The sequence below is a fragment of the Phodopus roborovskii genome, unplaced genomic scaffold (assembly GCF_943737965.1).
Source record: "Phodopus roborovskii unplaced genomic scaffold, PHOROB, whole genome shotgun sequence".
NCBI classification, from domain to species: Eukaryota; Metazoa; Chordata; class Mammalia; order Rodentia; family Cricetidae; genus Phodopus; species Phodopus roborovskii.
In genome coordinates, this window is record NW_026126407.1 from 32,665,756 (window position 1) to 32,688,027 (window position 22,272).

Below are 22,272 nucleotides of genomic sequence, written 5' to 3' on the forward strand. Positions count from 1 at the left end.
TATGTGTGTGCATACATACACGTCTGGATGTGGTACACGTGCCTAAGCATGTGGATAAAGACTAGAAGAGGGGATCTTGTGTCCTCCTCTATTCCTATTTCCATGAGGCAGGGTCTCTCTCTGAACATACCATGTGGAATGGTCTCACTCACATTTAGTGTAGGGCTTCTCACTGCAGTTAACCCAAACTAAAAAGTAACTCACGGACATGGCCAGAGCTGAGTCTCCAAGGTGATCTTAGATACCATCAAGTACAAGGTGATCTTAGATGCTATCGAGTTAGCACTCAATATCAACTATCTCACCATACAATCAGCCATTCTTCTAATTCTCTGTTAGGCAGGAAGCCAGGAAGCCCCAGCCATCCTCTTATCTCCACCCTTCTCCATTAGGGTGACAGGCATGCAGTAGACACCTGTCTTATTACACAGGATTTGAGTTCCAAACCCTAGTCCTCATGATTGCACAGCAACCACTCTTAACCACCGAGCCATCTCTCTACCCTCTTCCTTTTAAAGGCTTTAAGTTACCCCTTTGCTATTTACTGGGCCACTTATACTAATTCCTTTGAACCATCCATCACAAACACTTGATTCTAAGTGACTAAAGGTCCAAAACTAAGGGTTCTAATTCCAGTTTGCTGCCACCTTCTGGTGCCCTTGACCTTGACCTATTTTCTTTGATGACGACAGGAAACAAGAGAACATTGCCATAATACTTAATTTGACATTTATAAGCAAATGAAAACAAAAAACAATCAAATTTTTAATAAAGCATGTAAAAGGAAAAAGCTGAAATACTCTATGGTATAATTACTGACTTACGTATTTTTTCCCATATGCTAAGCAGAGAAATATACAATTCTAAAACATTCTTTCTTGGCTTTAAAAATGTAGCATTATCTTCTGGCAACAGTACAAACTTTGTGGTAGAGATTTTTGTTTTCTGCTGTTCTTAGAGACTAAACAGTGCCCAGCAGGAAGCAGTTACTAATAAAGATCTCCTGAATGAATTGGGCATTGATGGCACATGCCTTTAATCCCAGCACTCTGGAGGCAGAGGCAGGAGGATCTCTGTGAGTTTGAGGCCAGTCTGGTCTACAGAGTGAGTTCCAGGACAGGCTCCAAAGCCACAGAGAAACCCTGTCTCGAAAAACAAAACAAAACAATAAAAGGTCTCCTGAATGGATGGATATGATCTAGATATTTCACAAGGTCAGAAATGTGATTCATTCTAGTGTCCCAGTACCAAAGTGCCTGCACTTTGCAACTACTTAATAGTGTTTGTTGATAGGCAAGATAGACTCAGCACTCAGGAGGAAAAGGCAGGAGGATTAGGGGTTCAAGGCCATCCTGATGAGTTTAAGGGCAGCCTGAGATAGGAGACCGTATTTCAAAAACCAAAAGCCAAAAAGCAAAAGCTCTCAGAAAAGCTACCTGCTTCTTTTTGTAACCATATCCATACCATGAGCACTAGTTAGTTTTCTAGTTGCTATGACAAAATACCTGACAAAAGCCTCTTTAAAAGGAAAAGGTTTATTTTGACATATGAGTCAAGAGGACATGGTCCATCATGGTGGGGAGACATGGCAGTAGGAACAAGAACATGCTGGTCACATAGCAATGGTAGTCAGGAAGCAGGAAGAGATGGGTGCTGGTGCTAAATTTTCTTTCTCTTTTCATGCAGTTCAAGACACTAGCCCATAGAATGACCCCACCCACATTTACAGTGGGTCTTCCCACCTCAACTACCATAATCTAGAAAATGCCTCCCAGATCACCAGAAATTCATCTCCAAGGTGATTTTAGAACCTGTCAAATTGCAGTCAATAAACTATCACACCACATAAACAACCACCCCACCCCACTGATGTAAAAAGTCCCCTGCAAATACTAACACAGCAATCAACTTTGTTTCAATGCCCTTGCTTAGAGTCTTTGTCCAATGAGAACATTGATGGAGGAAACCATAGATCCAGTTTAAATATGCTCAAAGTCCTTCCCCAATAGTTTCACAACTTTAAAACATTTGTGAATACTTTGCTCAGCTGCGTGAGAGTTATTATCTCTATTTGATTTTTGTCTACTTCTCTCCCTTCCATACCCACCTAAGAAAGCCACGACTAGATAGATGTAGCCCAAACAACAAAATTCATACAAGAAAAACTTGTGCAAACAGGCAGACGCCTCTGTCCTCTGATCTACAAATGTCGTCTGATCTACACAGCAGTTCCTCAGTGCAAAAATCTTTCGACAAAGCTATCTTTCTGCTCATTTAATTTTTCCACTCTGGGCTGCTTTAATTAGGTTCTGTTACATTATGGGAGCCAACACAGATCAAGCCGTGGGAGCATATCACCATAAGCCAGACAAAATCCATCTCCACTAGCTCAGATATTTGGGTTGGTGACCACTGTCCTACCAAAGGAGCTGAGGCTGACTATACAGACTGCCACCAGGCCTCTGCCTTCTTTCTGTCAGCAAGGAAAATGTGTGCCCCAGTCACTGGTTCTTCTTCTGTGAAAAACACAGCTCCAGTTTCCTCTGTGAGCTTGACAGGAGAAGTTGCCCAAGGCACTTCCCCTTCAGCACACAACAAGCAAGGTTGGACTTTGGCAAAGAGTTTCCTTTTATAGTCACGGGCCAGTGAGGAACCTTTTCTTTTCATGAAGGAGGGTCTGGCTGTTGTAGCACAGGATGCTCACAAACTCTCCTTCTTCAGTCTTCGAGTGCTGGAATTAATCACAGGTCTGCACCACCACGATCCCACACAGGATGTAAAGATACACATCATAAAGAGGCAGCAGGCCCAGAGAGAACCGCCAAGAGGCCAGGCACTAGCAGGCAAGACTAACACCATTTTAGACTGGACACTATCTTGAGAAGCTGCAGATCCATCCCTGAACCCAGCTTTCGAGAGGAAAAAAAAAAAAAACTCAAACAACTAAAAGTCGTTCCAGGACCCTCATATCCTGCTGAATCAGCCTGACCCTTAGGAAACAGACATCTTATTATGGTCACCACATGTCCCAATAGGTCACCAGATGCTCTAGTGGAAAATTCCAAATGCTTACTTAACCCCAGGGCCAATTGACCCACGAAGTACACACCCAAGGCTTGCACTGCCTTAGCTTGAAGTTTTTCCCAGCTCACTCCCCTGTGGGTTCAGGACCCTCTTCTCACCCTCTGCATGGGAGTGCTGCTGGGTGACCCTAACTCAAGTTAATTTTTTTAAATAAACCTCTGTGTGTGGTGGTTGTGTTTGGGGGTCCCATGTCCTGGGCGTAAAACCTTCACTACTGCTAGTCCTGTTCTGATCCTTCCTTCCTTTATTTCTTGCATATGTAACCGTGTGTGTGTGTGTGTGTGTGTGTGTGTGTGTGTGTGTGTGTGTGTGTAGGTATATTTACATATGTGTGTGAAGACATATTATCTTTCCTCAGGATCACAGTCAACCTTATTTTGAGATAGGGGCTCTCAGTGAGTAGGAACTTACCAACTACGCTAAGCTGCCAGGCAACCAAGCCCCAGGGATCTGCTTTGGTTTGGTTTTGTTTTGTTGTTTGTTTGGTTTAGTTTGGTTTTTCAAGACAGGGTTTCTCTTTGTAGCTTTGGAGCCTGTCCTAGAACTAGGTCTTGTAGCCCATTCTGGACTCGAACTCACAGAGATCTGCCTGCCTCTGCCTCCCGAGTGCTGGGACTAAAAGCATGTGCCACCAACGCCTTAGGTTGCCTACATCCACAGAGAATTGCACCTATCTATCTTAGCCTAATATTCCCCCTATGTTTCCAGGAGCCTTGTGGACATATAACAATCCTGACTGTCCCAGTGCTCCAGAGACATCAGACAAAGAATTCTTAATGTGTGAAAGTACATGTGAGCTTCAACATCCATGATTAGCAGTCTCTGGGTTGGAAGATCCTATCCCTGAACTCAGAGGTAATGGTACATTTCAATATAGCATAGGTTACAGTTGAATCCCCTTATGAGCTAATTATCCCTAGGAAACAGGAACACTTTTCTCAGTGGCTGTGCACAGAAACCTCAAAGCTTTTTGAGTGACATATCTCATAGTTTTCAGAAAGGAAAATACCGAAGTCAAAAATGAAGGGGAGCTTTAAAAAGTGACAGCCCAGAGATGGTCAGGATGGCTGCCCACTGCTGGTGTAACAGTAGTACTCATCTGAATTCTGTATCTCATAGATGTTCTCCTCGATGGTATAGATATTTTCCTCAGATCGATTCCTGCCTGCTCCTGCATTCGCTAGCCCCACTGGAGGGAGGTTGGCCAGTGTGATGAGGCTGTGAAAACAAAAAACTACAGTTGATAGAAGAATCCCCAGACAACAGAGAATAGAGTTAAAGGAATAGTCTTCCCTGATGACAGCAGCCAATTGACACCCATTACCCTTTACTGGATGCTCCCTGAAGGGAACCCTGAAGGGAATTGTGGGGAACAATTAAAAGCATGATTAAGGGCATGTAATTATTCTTCATTTCCTTAGGTATGTAAACCATAGGTCCTTAGTCTTAGGAGTTGTGGGCTGAAGTGTTTGGGATGTGTCCAGATGCCTGCACCATACTTAAAAGTGGTTGAGAAAAAGCCCATGGCCTACTGAGAACTAGACAAAACAGGTGTTTCCAAATGTCAAGTAGGAGTTGAAGGTGAAGTGCTTTCATATACCCTGTGTGTTGTTTCAAATCTCTGTGAGTTCCAACAGTTTGAAAGGGAAGGAGAAAGTGTGAATGTATTACAGACACACTCAGACTGGAGTTAGAATTCTGTGTTTCTTTGAAACATCATGACTCGGTTGAACTTGTTTGTTTGTTCATTTGTTGGTTTATTTGTTTCTTTGTGGTTGGTTGTTCATTTGGTTGGGGTTTTTAAATTTTTTTTTTAGTACTACTGTACAAAACATAGGTTTCACGACAACCTTTTATAGCTATATATTCTGTACTCTGCTCGCATTCACACAGCTCATCATCATCTCTTGTGCACCTCCTCCTCTTCCCAAATAGTCTTCCATCTATTTTCATGTCATTCATATAAAATCTTTAATTCAAGACTGTCACACACTGTTCTGTGCATCTGTAGGCTACAAGAGTGAACAAAATGCATATATCCATAGATGTTATACTTTAGTAATCCTTGTGCCTCAGTTTTCTCAACTCTAGAAACGGGAATAGTGAGGGCCCAGCAGCGGGACTGCTGTGAGGAGCCCTGGATCTCATTCATTAGAGCTGATCACTGGTGTTTATCAGACACTGTGCTGGAGTTACAGAAGTCACACACACCACTCTGGCTCATAGTTCGCTATCGGTTTTCAGTTACAAGAGGAGCTAAATATCGAGCACATCATTTCACAGACAATGAACTGATGCCTGTCGGCATTACCTATGACTATCGTGTTTCCAGTTCCATTTCTAATGAAGAATAATGGTGCTGCTAATTAAATACTGTGTGTGGATTTATATGACCTTTCACTTTATATTACTTTGTCTTTGGAATATTCTGGATTTTCTTGATTCTGAACTAAGAGGTGGGTCCTATATTCACCAGGTAATCATATTTCCATTTGAAATACATTGCAATTTTTCATGTATTAAATCTTACTGAAACCATAAAATATGGGAGTGTGTGTGTGTGTGTGTGCATACAAGTATGTGTGCATGTGTGTGTGTGCAGTCAGGAGTGAAGTAATGATGAGGCTCACCTGAAGAGCTTTGAGAACAATACCACCTCGAGCTCTGCCCCCAAGATCCCAATTCAATTCCTTTAGGTATGTCCCATATCAGCAATATTAGTGCCTAGGTCATCTTACCACACTACCACAGTAGGAAATGCCCAGTCAGGGCTATAAAAACCCCAGCCACAGTGACTTGAGATTTGCTTTTTGTTGTTGTTGTTCTGTTTCTCTCTCACATGTTGATAACACCATGAAAATAGTAAACACTCAATCAGTTAAAGGTTCAAGTCAGTGGAAATTAGAGATAAAAAGTATTTGTTGGTAATAAGATGGCAAACTATATACCTCATCTTTAGAACTGAGGAAGCTAAATGTACAGGAGGACAACTATACATTGATTGTTTCATAAAGGAAGTCTAACCTAATTTTCAAAGCTCTGAGTAAGAACTTCTCAGGGGAACAATAAAATCATATGATAGTAGGGGTTCCCAATACCATTTCCCTTATTCCATCATTCTTACCTTGAATTCTGTAGCTTCTTTTTCTTATAAGAATACCCTAGGTAAAGGTGGAAAAGAAAGCAATTAATGCTTTTCTAAGATAATTTGAAATAAAATGGACTGATTGCAGATGAGAGTTGCTTGCTGAAGTTTGGCCTTGCCTTTGAACAAATTAAATCCACCTATCAGTAATGTCTACTGGGGCTATGTTAGCAGTAATAATGTGGAATTCTTCCTTAACAAACAGAAAGAAGATTATTCCGTGTGTGGGCTGCAGTTTGGTAGGCACCAAAGACACACAGCAGGAATTGTGAGCTCTGACTCCATGAAGTATGCATCTGAGTGAGGAAAGAAGGAAGGAGGAGAGGGAGAGTGGAGGAAGGGAAGGAGAGGAAGGACAGAAAAAAATAATTTCTAATTGCACTGTGTTATGAAATGAAACCAGCACCATACTAAACCATAACTAGAGAAGGTTAGGCAAGCACATTAGGACATGACTTTTGAGGTCTGTTACAAAGGATAAGAATGAGTCACCTATGTCTAGAGCTAGGAGAAATATTACAGGAACAGAGAATGCTCGGCAAAGACCTATATTGGTGTCAAAACCAAAACCGTGACTAGAACAAGAGAGTGGCCCCCAATAAAATTTGAGTGGTAAGCCGAGGCTTGGTCCGGAAGATCTTTTCTGTTACTACCCTGTAATTTCAGTCCTCGGGATGTGCAGGTAGGAGGATCAAGAGTTCAAGGCTAGCAAGCAATACCTGAGATCCATCTCAACCAAATAAACCAACTAAACAACAACAAAGAGAATTTGGACAGATGAGACAGGAAGAACTATATCATTAATGGCAGTATGATCTGGATACTGTGTAGAGAACTGATTAGGAGAAATAAAAACAAATAATCAGCCAGGCATTGGTGGCACAGGCCTTTAGTCCCAGCACTCAGGAGGCAGAGGCAGATGGATCTCTGTGAGTTTGAGGCCAGCCTGATCTCCAGAGCTAGTTTCAGGACAGGTTCCAAAACAATACAGAGAAACCCTGTCTCAGACAACCAAAACCAAAAAAAAAAAAAAAAAAAAAAAAACCAAACAGACAAACAAAAAAAAAGCAAGATGAAGAATAATGAAACAATCTTAGATATGTTTTTCACAGAGACTCTGACTGAAGTTGATTACATATTAAGATGTTGAAAAGAGAGGGTTCTGGGATGATTTCTGCATTTCTAGAATAAACAAGAGAGAGAAAGACACAGAGAGAGAGTGAAATGTTGGAGATGTCCAGGGCCTGACAGTTGGGTCCTGATGGATGGAATATGGAAGCAGGAGCCTTGTTTCTGACATATGAATGTATGAACCTTCAAATTGAACATACCAAGTGGACAGAGAGACAAGCTACACCAACATTTTAAGAGTTGAAAAGATTAAAGAGAATATTTAAGTACACAGAATATATGTTATAAAGTAGAAGGATCACAAAGAGGAAAAAGTCCAGATCGTGAGGAACTTCAGCTGCTAGACAAGGCAGAAGAGGAAATATCTAAATATTGGGGAGACTGACTGACCAATCAAATATAGCAAATAGTGTTTCCAAAGCCAAGAGAAGACACTTTAGAACAAAGTATGGAGCCTACCTGGGATATTATTGCAGAAATACTAACCACAATAAAGACAAAGCTATCCATGGCCATTAGGAAAATGAAAGCAATTGGGGATTAATTAAAATTGTATCTGTGACTCTTTAAGGATAGAAGTGAGATTGGCAGTTCAGAAGAAAACTGTAAATGGATAAATGAAGACTTGGCACAGTAAATAGACCTTTAATATATCCTTGGTTTGGAGAGGGTTGAAGAAGGTTAAGCAGTATTGAAGCATGGGTGGTCATCTAAGTCAGTAGACCATCCATCCACTCAAAAAGCAGAGGACTGATGGGTACTTCCCAGCCAGCTTGTGCCTATAATGTCATGGCTTAAGTGAAGGCCACCTCATTTGTCAGATTGCTACCCACAAAAATATTATAAGATGAACAGAACATTTTGATCTATTCCTTAAAACAACCCTCTATGCTAACCCTTGTTTCTCTAAATCCACTGTGGTGGGTTGAGGAACTCCTACAAACACCAAAATTCTAGTGTGCTTAAGTTCCTTGTATAAAACACCATTAATACCTGTCACATCCTTTCACACTCTTTAAATGATCTCTGGATGGCTTATAATATCTCTCGTGATATAAATGCTATACTTAAATAGCTGCTGCCTTCTTTGGGAGATTAAAAGATATATATATATATATATATATATATATATATATATATATATATATATATATATAAATTTTGACTTTATGGTTGAGTCCACACATGTGGAAACTGTGTGCACTGAAAGTTAGAAGTTATATGTGCTTTAGATTTCACCCATGCCTCTTTTAAAGACAAGAATAAGCATGGATTTATTAAACAAAAGAGAAATAACTCCCAACATGGGGTAGGATTCCAAGGGAGGAATACCCACCTACCTCCTTACCTTTTGCTTAAATTACAAAAGTCCCTAATTTCTAGGTGTTGGAAGAACTCAAAAAGTAGTTCATGTTATCATTTAGATTTCGTGTTCAAGTGATCAGTTCCCAGTGTTTACTGCAGTCTCTGGGCAAGCTCACGTGAGTATGTATGGGGTTCTTTCTTAGGAAACACCATTTACCAAAAGTGGTAGAAAACAATCAGGAGAAGTAAGGCTGATTTCAATCCCTATGTTCATCAATTAACTGTATGAATTTGAACATATTATTTAACATGTCGGCATGCTGGTTGCCCAAGCAGATTTCAGTGGCACCTAGTATATTTACATTGTATATTATAGTTATAGGACCTAACCTCCTTAAAGCCCTTGGCAACTTGAGTTCCCAGTCTGAATGACCAAGTCATCCTGGTTTTTCTCAGATGGCCCCAGCTTTACCAATAGAAGTTCCATATTTTAGGAAGTTCCTTTGGTCTTGTGAAAAATCTGAGATGGCTGATGACTCTACATAGATTGTCCCTGTTGTGTGTTAAGGACTGTCAACTTGTAGGACAAATGATTGTTTAGTCTAACCACCATCAGGTTTACCTTAAAAGTTATATTTCTATCTAGGTTTGCACTTGTTCCTATGGTAACCGTTCTTTATCAAAAAGAAAAAGAAGCAACATCCAGCAACTTACATTTAAGGATTAAAATACCAAAGATAAGAGCCAATGCCAGCCCAGCAGAGACCCCTACTCCAATGTAGATAGCCATTCTGATGGTTTCTCCAGAGTCCTTCATATCATCCGCCCATGTGGAAATCTGCTGGGGGCAGAAAACGGGAGCCAAGCTTGAGATGTCCAGAAACTAGTCATCAAGTCTCATGATTCAGGAGAAGGGCCACCCTTTTTATGGTTTCTTGGGATTATAGGAATGATAAAGCCCCCACCCCCTTGATCTATCTTCTTCTATGCTACACCAAAGGAATGAAATGTGTTAGCTTAATGTTTGTAGTTAGCAAGGAAATAAAATGCTCTCTCTCCAACGTTGTAGGTATAGAAGTCACTCTTTACCCTACCTGCACCCATCCCTACAGAGAGGCTTTATAGTGGAACCCTATTGCTTCAAAACTGTGTGTCCGGAGGGAGAAGTCCCAGAGTGGTCTACATGGGAAGTCTTTCAAGGAAACCTCCATTCACACAGAAAAGCAGTGCTGTAAGAACCACAACTTTGCAACCATACAATCCTGGGTTCAAATCTCACATCCCCAAGAATCCAGTGTTCCTGTGGAGTCATTGACAAAACTAGCATGGAGCCTGTTTCTTAAGGAACACTCAGTCTGTTGTAAACACTACTGCTGTTTCTCTCATTTCTGATACCAGGGAGTCAAACAGAATATCATTCTAGTTCTAAAATATAAGTTCACATTCCACCTTCAAAGACAGTAAGTAATAGTAAAGAAACTTGGGGGGGGGGAGAGAGAAGGCCAGTCAGTCATGGTACTGAACATCCATAATGCTAGCACTCAGGAGGTTAAGGCTGGAAAGTAGCAAATGTGAGGCCAGCCTGGGCTACATATCAAGACCCTATTTCAGAAAAACCAAGATGCTCGTGCACATACGGGAAGCACTAATTTGACTCAGTAGGTTATGTATGACAACAAGAAGACATGAACTTGGGAGGAAACATAAGGGGGAATTGGGAGGGGGAATGAAGTGAATATTATTGAAATACACTGTATTCGTGTGCAAAATAACCTAAGAACAAATAAAAACTACATTTAAAACAATACAACAATAAGCAATGAAAGCAATAGATCTCAGAGGTTAACTCCCCCATTTGATCACTACACATTGTTTCTATGGAAGCAGAATTCCTGTGTACAAGCACTGTGGGTTAAGCACTTGTGAGCAACAGAAGTTCTAGATGTCCCCTCTATCTCAAAGATGGGTGAGACAAGCACACAAGACGCCAGGCACTGACTGCGAGCACACAAATAAGAGTTTGAGTTAGATGAATGCAGGCTTCTAGACACAGTCCTAAAAAGTTGATTTTATTATCCGTATCTATTGATTACTGGTATGTGTGTGCACATGGTGATTAGAGGACAATTGTCAGGAATCAGTTCTTCTCCTTCCACTAGGAGTTCTAGGGATCAAGCTTGTGTAGTCAGGCTGGGTGGTGAATGCCTTTACCCCCGAGAAATCTCAATGTCTAGTCACTGCAGTTGCTACCACTGGCGGGCTTTTTAGTGGTCTTTTCCCTGCCTAGTTCAGTACGTAATAGTTCAGTACATAAAACCTTGCCTCTGGGTATTCCTGAGTGATGTCTTGTACATAAAGATGAATTTAAAAAAAAAAATGTGAAATTTGAGCTCTGCATTCCAGCACTGTGGAGGAGGATATAGGAAGATGAGGAGTTCATCGTCATCATTGGCTACATAGTAAGTTTAAGACCAGCCCAGACTACATGACACCTTGTCTCAAAATCACAACAAAGCTGAAGTGGCAACCCTGGAAACAAAGTCAAGGAACCTTCCACAGTGACACATGTAGTAAAAGATGAATGCTCATTTCTTCTTGGTGGTTTTTCACACTTAGCATGTGCCAGAAATGTCATACTCATATCCTACTTCTTAACAGGTCTATATGGTCAGACCTATCATTGCCAACACATGAAAGCCACAGGGTGTGAAGCCGAGAAGGGTAGAAGCTTTCCCACAGAAGGGGTGGCATGAAAGAAGTCTGCAGCCAAGCGCAATGTTAGCACACACACCAAAGTTACTTACTGTTTGATTTTTATCATAGAGGGTCCCCAGAGTCTGTGTCTCTGTCACACACATGCACACATACAAAGGAGAGGAAGTAGACAATAGTTAAGAATGCTTGTTTTTACTCCCAATCAAAGAAAAGAATTAAACCTATTAGTAATCCTGTTTACTAATAATTCTTCTCCATATGCTCCACTATAATTAGAAGACCAACAGAAGACACTGTTTGCATACAAACCAATCTCCACTACCTGTTAGGTCTTAAATCCAAGATAAATGTTTAATTTGGTGATTAAACAGTACAAAGAGAACCTGACTGCCAGGTTCTCCTAGCATCCCCCAGTTCCTACCTGCTACAAGAAACAGCAGGCATGCTTCACTCCCTTACCCTGAACTCTCTGGCCCAGGAGCTGGGCTGCCCTTCCCTATGTAATTCAACCCTTTTGGCAATGTCAGCCTTTTTTAACTTTTACCCTCCTGGCCTCTTGGTTTCCTGGTCCTGGCTTTCCCCTCTGCCCTCTGCCCTCTACTCAAATGGCCCTGCTCCAAGTCATGTTCACTCTGGACTCTCCCAGATGTCTCTGTCTCTGGATTTTTCCTCTTATCTATAATAAGTCTTCTCCTCCACCATACATATTTTTTTTTCATTCACTATGAATGTTGTAAGAAATGGAGACTTGAGCCTGGAAGACATTCACTGAATATATCCTTGGTTTTGTTCAGAGGTCTAATGAGTGATACAACAATCCAGTAACACTGATAACATTCAGTCATATTCCAATTAGCCTTTCAAAGACACTAAACTTTTGAAAAAGGTTACCTTTACTCATTGCCAAGTTACTTAGTTGTTTTCAAATGGAAACAATTGCTACAGCTTACCAGGAGCCAAGCATTTTGCCCAACACTTTTAATGAACTATCTCATTCAGTATGGAACAGAACTATTCTAAAAATACAAACTTGTGGAAAATGAATGACTGAGTGATGAATTCATCAGGTCTGAGTGACGAATGGGTCATCAAAGAAACTGGGAGGAAAATTAACAAATTCCTCAAACTGAATAAAAATGAAATATAGTGTAACTTGCAGAATATAATGAATGCAGCTATAAGAGGGAAGCTATGTAAAGGCCTACACTTTTACAAAATCAGAGAAACCTGAGGTAATAACAATTTGCCTCAAGGTCTTAGAGAAAGGAGAACAATTAAACCCAAAAGTAGCATATGGAAACAATAAACATTAGGGTAGAAATTAATGAAATAGAATCAAAAGGACCAGTACAAAGAATCAATAGAAAGATGAACAAAATCAGGAAACTCTTGGTCAAATACACAAAATTAGAGAAGGGAGACATTATGCCGGGTGGTGGTGGCTCACGCCTTTAATCCCAGCGCTTGGAAAGCAGAGGCAGGTGAGTTCAAGATCAACCTGGTCTACAAGAGCTAGTTCCAGGACAACCTACAAAGCCACAGAGAAACCCTGTCTAGAAAAACAAAAAACAAAACAAAACAAAAAGAAGGTGAGGACATTACAATAGCTAAAAATGGCACTTAGAAAATCATTATGACATATGTTACATTAAACTGAATATATAAAAGAATAAATTGGTTTCTAAACACATATGACCTACCAAAATTAAACCAAGAGAATCTAAACAATGCCATGTAGCCACCAATGAATAGCATGCCAGAGCATTATGGGTAAGCCACAGCTTCGTGGCAATACATAGTTTAATAAAAATGCTTTAATAATTAAGAGAGAGCCAGCCAATAGGAAGTCTGAGCCACTGGCCAAACAGTTTATAATTAATATAAGCCTCTGTGTATTTATTTGGGACTAAACAGGGCTGTGGGACCAGGCAGGACAGAAAATTCCATCAATAAGGGTGTCTATTTTCTCCATTCCTACTTGATACAATTTTTGAAGTCCTAGATAGAACAATAAAGAAAAGAGAACAGAAACAAAAGGGATACAAATGGAGTCAAAGTATTCCTATTTGGAGATGACACAATAGTGTTTGTATGAAATACTAAAGATGGAACCAGAAGACTATCTTATAGAGTTAGTTGATCATTTCAGCAAGTAGTAAGGACATAATCAATACACAAAACTCATAGCTTTCTTTGTGCCAATAACATGCACAATGAGAAAGAAATCAGGAAAACAATCCATTAACAATCGCTTCAAAAAAACAATATACTGTTTGGGTGTGGTGGCTCACACCTTTAAACCCAGCATTTGGAAGGCAAAGGTAAGTGGGTTTCTGTGGGATCAAGGCCACCCAGATCTAGACTGTGAGTTCCAGGACACTGTCTTTAAAACCAAAATAATACAGGGGCTGGAGAGATGGCTCAGTGGTTAAGAGCATTTACAGCTCTTGCAGCAAACCTGGGTTTTGTTACCAGAGCCCACATGGTGGCTCACAACCTACTATAACTATAGTTCAAAAGGATCTGAAGCTGTCATCTAGCCTCCATGCCCACCATACACGCAAACAGTGCACTTACAGACATTCCAGCAAAGCACTCACACATAAAATAAACATAAGTAAACAAATCTTTAAAAAAAAAAAACTAAGATAGAATACCTACAAATAAACCTTATCAAGGAATTAAAGAGTGCTATAATCAACACTTCAAAAGAAATTGTTGTAGGGTGTGTGCTCCTATCTCCTCCTGCTTTCTCCTCCCAGCCATATCCCTTCCTATCCCCACCTTCCTAGTGCTAGGATTAAAGGACTGTGACTCCCAAGAACTGGGACTGAAGGTGTAAGCCATCATCCCCTGGCTCCGTTTCTCTTTTAGACTGGATCAATCTCGTGTGCTGAGGGTGGCCTTGAACTCGCAGAGATCCGTCTGCCTCTGCCTCCCTAATTCTGAAATTAAAGGTGTGTTCCACCACTGCCTGGACTCTGTGGCTAACTAGTAGCTTAGCTCTGCATTCTTGTCTTCAGACAGGCTTTATTTGTTAAAGCACAAGCAAAATATCACCACAAAACACAAGACTACAAAAAGACTTCTCATAGACCAGCAGAAATATGAAAATATCTATCTTACCAAAAAGAGTGTACAGGTTCCATGCAATCCCCATCAAAATCCCAATGGCCAATCATCTCAAAAATGGGAGGAAAAATTCCCAAACTCGCTAAGACCTCTAATAGAATAGCAGTCCTGATCTCAAATTGTACACAGGGACCTGGTGATAAGCAGCATTGAAGTAACACAAAGCAGACAGGTAGCTCAACTAAACAAGATGGAGGGCTTATAAACAAAGCCACACAGCTACAGACAACTGCTTTTTGACAAAGGTGCCCAATACACAAACTGGAGGAAAAGGTGCTGGGGAAACTGGACTTCTACATGTGGAAAGACAAAGTTAGATCTTTCACATTCAGTACAAAAATCAATTCAAAATGGGTCAAAGAACTTAATATAAGAAGTGAATCATCTTCCTTCCAGACTAATGTGGTTTGATCAAGCCAGACCGCCTGAAACAGAGTACCAAGTGATTGTACATTCAAAACAGCTGGACAAAGCAGCCTTATGGACTACAGCCAGGATTTCTGCATCTTCTTAGAATCCCCCATGACAGCGCCCCTTACCAGCAGGAAGTAGTTTGGAAAGAACGATGCCCAAATTCCCAAATATTTTCTATAAATGTTTGTTTTCATTGAAATGGACTTGGTTATATAATATATATATATATATATATATATTATATATATAAAGAAGAAGTGAATCATCAAAACTTACAGGGACATACTTACAGGTACCAGCACAGACAAAATTTTCTACAAAAGGATTCCAAGCATAGTAATTAAACCAAGAACTCACAGATGAGATTGCACAATATAAAAAGCTTCTATAATAAAAAGATAGCCTACAGAATGAGAGATCTTTGCTAGCTATATAGTTCACAAAGGATTAATACCTAGAATATATAAAATAAGAAAACTTCAAAAGCTAAGATTTCTAAAACCAAAAGAAAAAAAACAACAAAAAATGGGTTAATGTCTGTTCATTACATGAAAAGATAGCATACACTTGGCCAATAAGTATGGAAAAAATTATTCAACATCCTTTATATTATTGAAATGAAAATTAAAACTACATAGATACTCTTGTTAAGATATCTATTTACTTGTGTGTGTGTGTGTGTGTGTGTGTGTGTGTGTATACATGTACGCGTGTGCATGGTATGTATACCTGTGAAACTCAAAGGAAAGCCTGTAGGATTCAGATATCTCCTTGCAACATGTGAGTAGGTGCCAGGAACCAAACTCAATCATCAGGCTTGGTAGCAATGTGCTGGCCTAACAATCACTCCAGTCAGTGTGGTTTATCATTAAAAAAATAAATAAGGCCGAGAGGTGGTGGTGCACACCTTTAATCCCAGAACCCAGGAGGCAGAAGCAGGTGGTTCTTTGAGTCAGAAGCCAGCATGGTCTACAAAATGAGTTCCAGGACAGCCAGGGCTATACAGAGAAACAAACAAATAAGCAAGAGCTAGCAACGATAAGAAGGAAAGGGGAATCCCTTACACTGTTGGTGATCATGTAAATCCATTCAGTCACTGTGGAAATCAGCGCTGAAGTTCCTCAAAAATAAATCAATAATAATCTGAAAAATGAAACTGGGGAGTGGTGGCACATGCCTTTAATGCTTGCACTAAGAAAGCAGAGGCAGGTAGATCTCTGAGTTTGTGACCAGCATGATCTACAGAGTGAATTCCAGGACAGTTAGGGCTACACAGAGAAACCCTGTCTCAAATAAAAACAAAAACCAACAACAACAACAAAAACAAAACCCTCTAAAAATAAAATTACTACATGACACAACTATTCAAGGATTCTAAGTCAACATACCACAGAGATAACTTTGCACATTCATGGTTATTGTTGCACTAGTCACAATAGCCAAGTTACAGAATCAACCTAGATGTCCATCAATACATGAATGGACAGAGAAATTATTACAGGGGTGTGTATACACACACACACACACACACACACACACACACACACACACACACCCTGGAGTGTTAGCCACAAAGAATGAAATTTTGGTCTCTGTAGGAAAATAGATGATGTTAAATAAAATAACCCCCCATACACACTCAGGAAAACAAATAATGTGTTTTCTCTTTTTAGTGAATCCTAGATCATATATAAATATTGTTGTGGTTTGCATAAGAAATTTCTCATCATGCGTGGTCCCCAGTTAGTGGTGATGTTTTGGGAAAAATATTGGTACCTTTAGAAGGTAAAGCCTTGCTAATGGAAACACATCACTGCGGGCTGGGTTTTGAGGGCATATAGTCTCATCCCATTTCTTCCTCCCTCTGTCTCTGTCTCTCTGTCTCTCTGTCTCTCTCTCCAGTGTACAGATAAAGTGACATTACTGCCAGGCCTTCTAAGCATTATAAACTCTATCCCTTAGGAAGTTAAAGCTGAAGTAAACCCTTTCTTCCCCCAAGAGCTTTTAGTGTTTCTGCCTGGAGAGCAAAAAAAGCAAACTAGAACAGATGAATAAAATCTTTCTAGTGGAAAGAAACAGAGGTGAGATTATAATGGGAAAGAAGGTGAACTAACTCGGGTAAGGAGAAGAGGGAGTGAATGAAGGATGAATATTGTCAGAATTGATGATCTCCTTGAATAAAAAAGTCTTTAGGAAACCTGTTCTCCATATAGACACCGATCAAAACTTAAAATTAAATAAAAAATAAAAGCAAATCAAGTGTTCTAACGAGACTGTTAGTCATTTTGGACCAGAGAAGACACTGAGAATGAGAGCTTCACCTGCTTTGTGAGCGTCTTCCCATGTAGGCTCACAGAGCTTTAAAGCTGCTTTTGTAATGCCAAGGCCCTCAACAGCCTTACCCAACAATGCCACTAACATGAAGAGAGTCACACAGCTCATCTGCCAGCTACCAGCTGCCATCTCTCCATCTCTCCTTCTTCATCTGCTCCTCTAGCCAATGGCTGTACTAATTTACACCAGGCAGAGGGGGCAAGGCCACAGTCAAGGCAGAAGTAGGAGAGCCTGTGGATACTGCATGGTGAAAACAAGTAGTTTCCAGAAAACTAGGAAACCCCTTTCATGTGGCCACCTGAGCCAGACTGTGGAAAGTCACAGTCACATTCTTGAACCCTCAAAATCTAAACTCCTCAAGATGCATGAGGGCTTTTAGCAAATCTGAGCCTAACTGACTATGGTTTAAATACTTCAGAGACAGTCTCAGCTTATCAAAGGCCATTTAAAGATTTAAAGCCTGAAAACCACAGGGGAGGAACTTCAGAATAAACAGGAATTGTCACCACATGAAATGTTTGAAAGGGAAATCTCACTTCTGCTTCCCCAGTATCACAATTCTTGATCTAAGTGACAAGACAGACCTGTTCTCTCTCTTTGTATGTGTGTGTCTGTATCTCTCCTCCTCTCTCTGTGTGTGTATGTCTCTGTCTCTCTATGTGTGTCTCTGTTTCTGTCTCTCTCTTCCTTTTTGAGACCATGTCTCATGTGGTCCAGCTTGTCCTCATACTTTACTACAGTAGGGTGACCTTGGTCTCCAGGTCCTCCTACCTCTCCCTCCTGAGTGCTGGGGTTGCAGGCCTGTGCTACTATACTTGATTATGTGATGCTGGGAATAAAACTCAGGGTTTCCATAGCTAAACAAAGAATCTGCCAATTAAGTTAACTTCTAGCCCTAGCCCTGACCCCTTTACTTTTTTCCCCCATTTTTTTTTTTTTTTTTTTTGCTATAAATAAGAATAAGAGATGTCTGTAATGTTGTTTTCTTTTTTTCTTGGGGAATCAAAGATTGCACTAGAATATGGGCAGCACAAATAAGGAATAAAATGGTCATGAATGTATACAGATGCCACAGTTACTGTATACTTGGCACAGAGGTTCTAGGGATGTTTCTTGGCACTACTAATCTTTTTATAGTCATTTGGTTTGGGTTTTTTTTTTCAAGACAGGGTCTCTCTCTGTCTCTCTTTGTCTCGCTTTGTCTCTCTCTCTCTCTGTGTGTGTGTGTGTCTCTCTCTCTATCTCTCTCTTTTTCTCTCTAGCCCTGGTTGTCCTGGAACTGGCTATGGCATGGAATTTACAAAGATCTTTCAGCCTCCCAAATGATGGAATTAAAGATGTGAGCCATCATGCCTGGCCCTAATCTTAATAATATGTATATGTACCACTATTTTTCCACTTTCAGATAAAGAAACAGACTTTTATTTTATGTTCATGCGTGCAAGTGTGGGGGGGGTTGCCTGTGGATATGCTATAGTATACATATGGAGTTTAGAAGACAATCTGTGGGAGTTCCACCATTTGGGGACCTGGGATCCACTCAAGTTGACAGCCTTGGTGGCAAGGGGCTTTATCTGCTACACTAACACACCAACCCAGAAACAGGACTATAGAGAGGAACTCTCTATAGAGAGGAAACGAAATTTCAGACAATTGGGGCAACACTACAGAGATCAGAACTGGTCGGAAGAGCTGGATTTAAGACCCAGTTTACTCCCACTGCAGCAATGAACCATTTCCTCAGTCTGCCTGTTAACAGTGTCAGTGACAGGCGCTAATGTACCCTGAGAACACACTGTGAGCAGACACTGGACTAACTATTATGGACTCATTTTCTTATTAAAATCCCACAGGATGCAGCTTGTGAGATGAGTCTTAACCTATTTTTCTTTCCTGTTACTGAAAAATGAAAAGAGCTTCATAGAGTTTAAGAGCAGAACTCTACCCAAAAATACGATGAAATTAACCTCCCTGGTCCATGTGCTCTGAGATAGCTTTTCTGTCCTGTTTGTCTTCCTGGACAGCTTCCAGCTTTGACCCTAGGAAGAATTTAGCTCCTCCATATGAGGCTAACATCTGAGGAAGCTGATGGTTCGCATCCATCTAGAAAGAGCCCTGGTTTCACCTCATCAACCCTTTAGCCCCTAATATAAGCAACAGTGACAGCCCAGCATAAATCAGAAATCAACGAAGACAATAATCCATTACATTAAGTTTACTTAATATTTAACTGAAATAGAATCATTTCTTGTTAGAAGATATTTTTTAAATTAAATTTTAAGTAAGGGCCAACAAAATGACCCCATGTGTAATGGCTCTTCCCTGAGACCTTAGTCCAGTTCCCTCAGCTCATGCAGTGCAAGGGGAGAGCAAGTGCCTCCAAGTTTCTCTTGTACCTCCACACGCCATCCATGGCACACAACACACTCACAGACACACACTCTCTCACACAGAGACAGACATACACACGTGCACAAACACACACACACTCTAACACACACACACATGCACACACACTCTCTCACATACACACCCATACAAAGAGATTAATTTATTAAAATGTAATAAATTAAAACTTTTTAAGTAAAATGAAGCCTTTGTTGGCTATGAGCCTTAGCCTTTAATAGATGAACCATCTCTTCAACCACAAATGACTATCTTCCTAAAAGAAATGATGGCAATAGTAGATTTTTCTTTCTTTGTATAGCAAAAAATCTGTGGATACCCAAAATAATTTCTCCATGTGGAGGCTGGGGGGTGTCATTTTCCTCAAACAGGAAACTCAGAGGCCTCTGTATCACACCCCTTCAACAGAAGAGGAAGGAACTGAAAGGCCTTGGCCCAGGTTTCTTGGCTAGTTTGTGACTTACACAGAATCCTAACCCAGGGGCCAACTTGTGTGGCCATGACCTCACTGACCTCAAACAATATCTCAAGTGCAAAAGGTGATTTTCTTAGCCATTTATCATATTCAAAACTCTGTGAACTGAGATAGGAGCTAAACACATCCCCCCTGTGCTCACATCTCACCTGAGTAATCTGCCTCAGTGGTCAGAGTTCTTGCAGAAGTTGTAGTAGGGTCTCCACGAGCAGTTGCAGCTGGGATGAACTTGGCTTGAGTCAGAAAACAATATTAAGGATCGCGAACTTTTTTTTTTTTTTACAGTTATTTATTGGGGAGGGGGGAAATGTGCAGGTCAGAAAACAGTGTTCAGCTGTGAGTTCTGTCCTTTCACCATGTGGGTTGCAAACACAAAACTCAGGTCACCAGGCTTGGCAGTAAGTGAGTTTATCCGCTGAGCACTCTCCCCTGCCCAGGAATAAGGCCTTAAGCCAGGAAATCCACTGAGCAGCAGGGAACATTCGAAAGATGAGAAATAAAGAGACTCATATCCTCATCTTCAAACTTACATGACACATTCACAGAGAGGATAGCATGCACTTCAGATGTGTAACCATGGCAGGATGTGGTTGTCATTGCTACAGTCTAATTAGTGATGGTACTAACAATTACATGAGAGGTCACACTAAAGCTCTGCATAAATATCACCTTATAGAATCCTCTCAATGGCCTACATGGTAGTTAGCCATATTAAATATATTTTACAGCTTAGATTTTTGTGAAGTTAAAAAAAAAAAATAGGAAACTCAGAATCCATCTCCAGATATGGTAATGGCTTGTAGGTGGAGCCCAGGCACCAAAAGGAGATGAAGAGACAGTAAGAGTAGTGGATGGTAGTGGCTGGCTCCAAGGAAACAGTCTTCCATACCACACAGGACAGCTGCACATAGGAACTCACAGAGACATTGACAGCGCTCACAAGATATGCACAGACTCAAACCAGACAAAACCCAGCACTGAGAGGGGAAGGGGACACTGGTTCCCATTCCTACCTAAGCAGTTACTTGCAATTGAGACCAGTCAGGAAAGGAAAAATCCCATTTCCTCCAGTGGAGTATCACTGGGGCCACACTCAAGAGCAGGCCCCTTGCCAGGTAGTTAGCCAACAAAAACAGACACCGTTTGATTTTGTACACTTTTTGTTTGATATTTTTTATATTATTGGCTTTACTTGTCTGTTTTGGCTTTTGGTAGGACTTTTTGTCTTTGTTTTATTTGTGTGTGTGTGTGTGTGTGTGTGTGTGTGTGTGTGTGTGTGTGTTTAAGAGATAGAAAGTACATGAAATTGTATCAGTAGGAAGGTGGGGAGACTCTGACAAGAGTTGGAGAAGAGGAAAGAGCATGATCAAAATGTATCATGAAAAAAATAAATGAAAAATAATTTTTTTAAAAAAAGTTTCCATGTGATCTAATGATCAGGCAAAGTCTTGAACCTCTGGTCTAGGAATTTCTTCCTTCTCTAGAACCGCATCTTTGAGTATGAAAACACATGGAAGGTAGGTATATCACAGATGAGGCCTCTTCATCCTAGGTCCTCTCATTAGCTAGGGAAGTCAGAGGTCATGATCCATTGGTGATTCTTACAGACAAAGAAGACATGGAAAGGTCTACTCACCTGGTGTGATGACTAATCGCAGGTTTGACTTTTCATCATTCCCTAGACCAGGGAATTCCACCCTGCAGCAGTAGATCCCTTGGTCATCTACAGTCACATTCTCTATGGTCAGGGACACATCTCCTTTGAGGAAATTCCCCCTGAGCTGGTATCTTCCGGATTTCTTATATGTCACTTTTCTTTCATCCGTGCTGAGAACCCCATTGCTACACTGTGACCAAGGGCAGGGTCCCTTGCCCCAGCACACGGGTACAGGTGTCCCAGAGCTAGGTAGAGTGTACCTGCAGGGCAAATATGCATTCTTGCCGACCTGGACTATAAATGCGTCTTCCAAAGACCCTACACAGAGAGGGAAGGAGGGCAAGACAGTGAGAGAGTGGGTCCATTTCTGTCGGTAATGCATCCCAGAATAAAAGAGGGAACTGTGGCTGCCCTGTCGGGAGGAGGATTGACTATGCCAATGATTCTCTGACAGCACAGGAAGCAGGGAGCCCT

At 40.8% G+C, this 22,272-nt stretch overlaps 1 protein-coding gene across 1 annotated transcript; it reads right to left on the reverse strand.

Annotated features, from left to right (window-relative positions):
• Positions 1–1,557: 1,557 nt before the first annotated feature.
• Havcr2 (hepatitis A virus cellular receptor 2) lies at positions 1,558–22,180 on the reverse strand. Its single transcript, XM_051179730.1, has 6 exons — positions 21,778–22,180; positions 20,291–20,374; positions 11,470–11,510; positions 9,380–9,506; positions 6,209–6,245; positions 1,558–4,302 (listed from the first exon to the last, which is right to left on the reverse strand). The coding sequence occupies exons 1-6, from the start codon at positions 22,178–22,180 to the stop codon at positions 4,143–4,145; spliced, it is 852 nt and encodes a 283-aa protein (XP_051035687.1). The 3' UTR covers positions 1,558–4,142.
• Between the last annotated feature and the right edge of the window lie 92 nt (positions 22,181–22,272).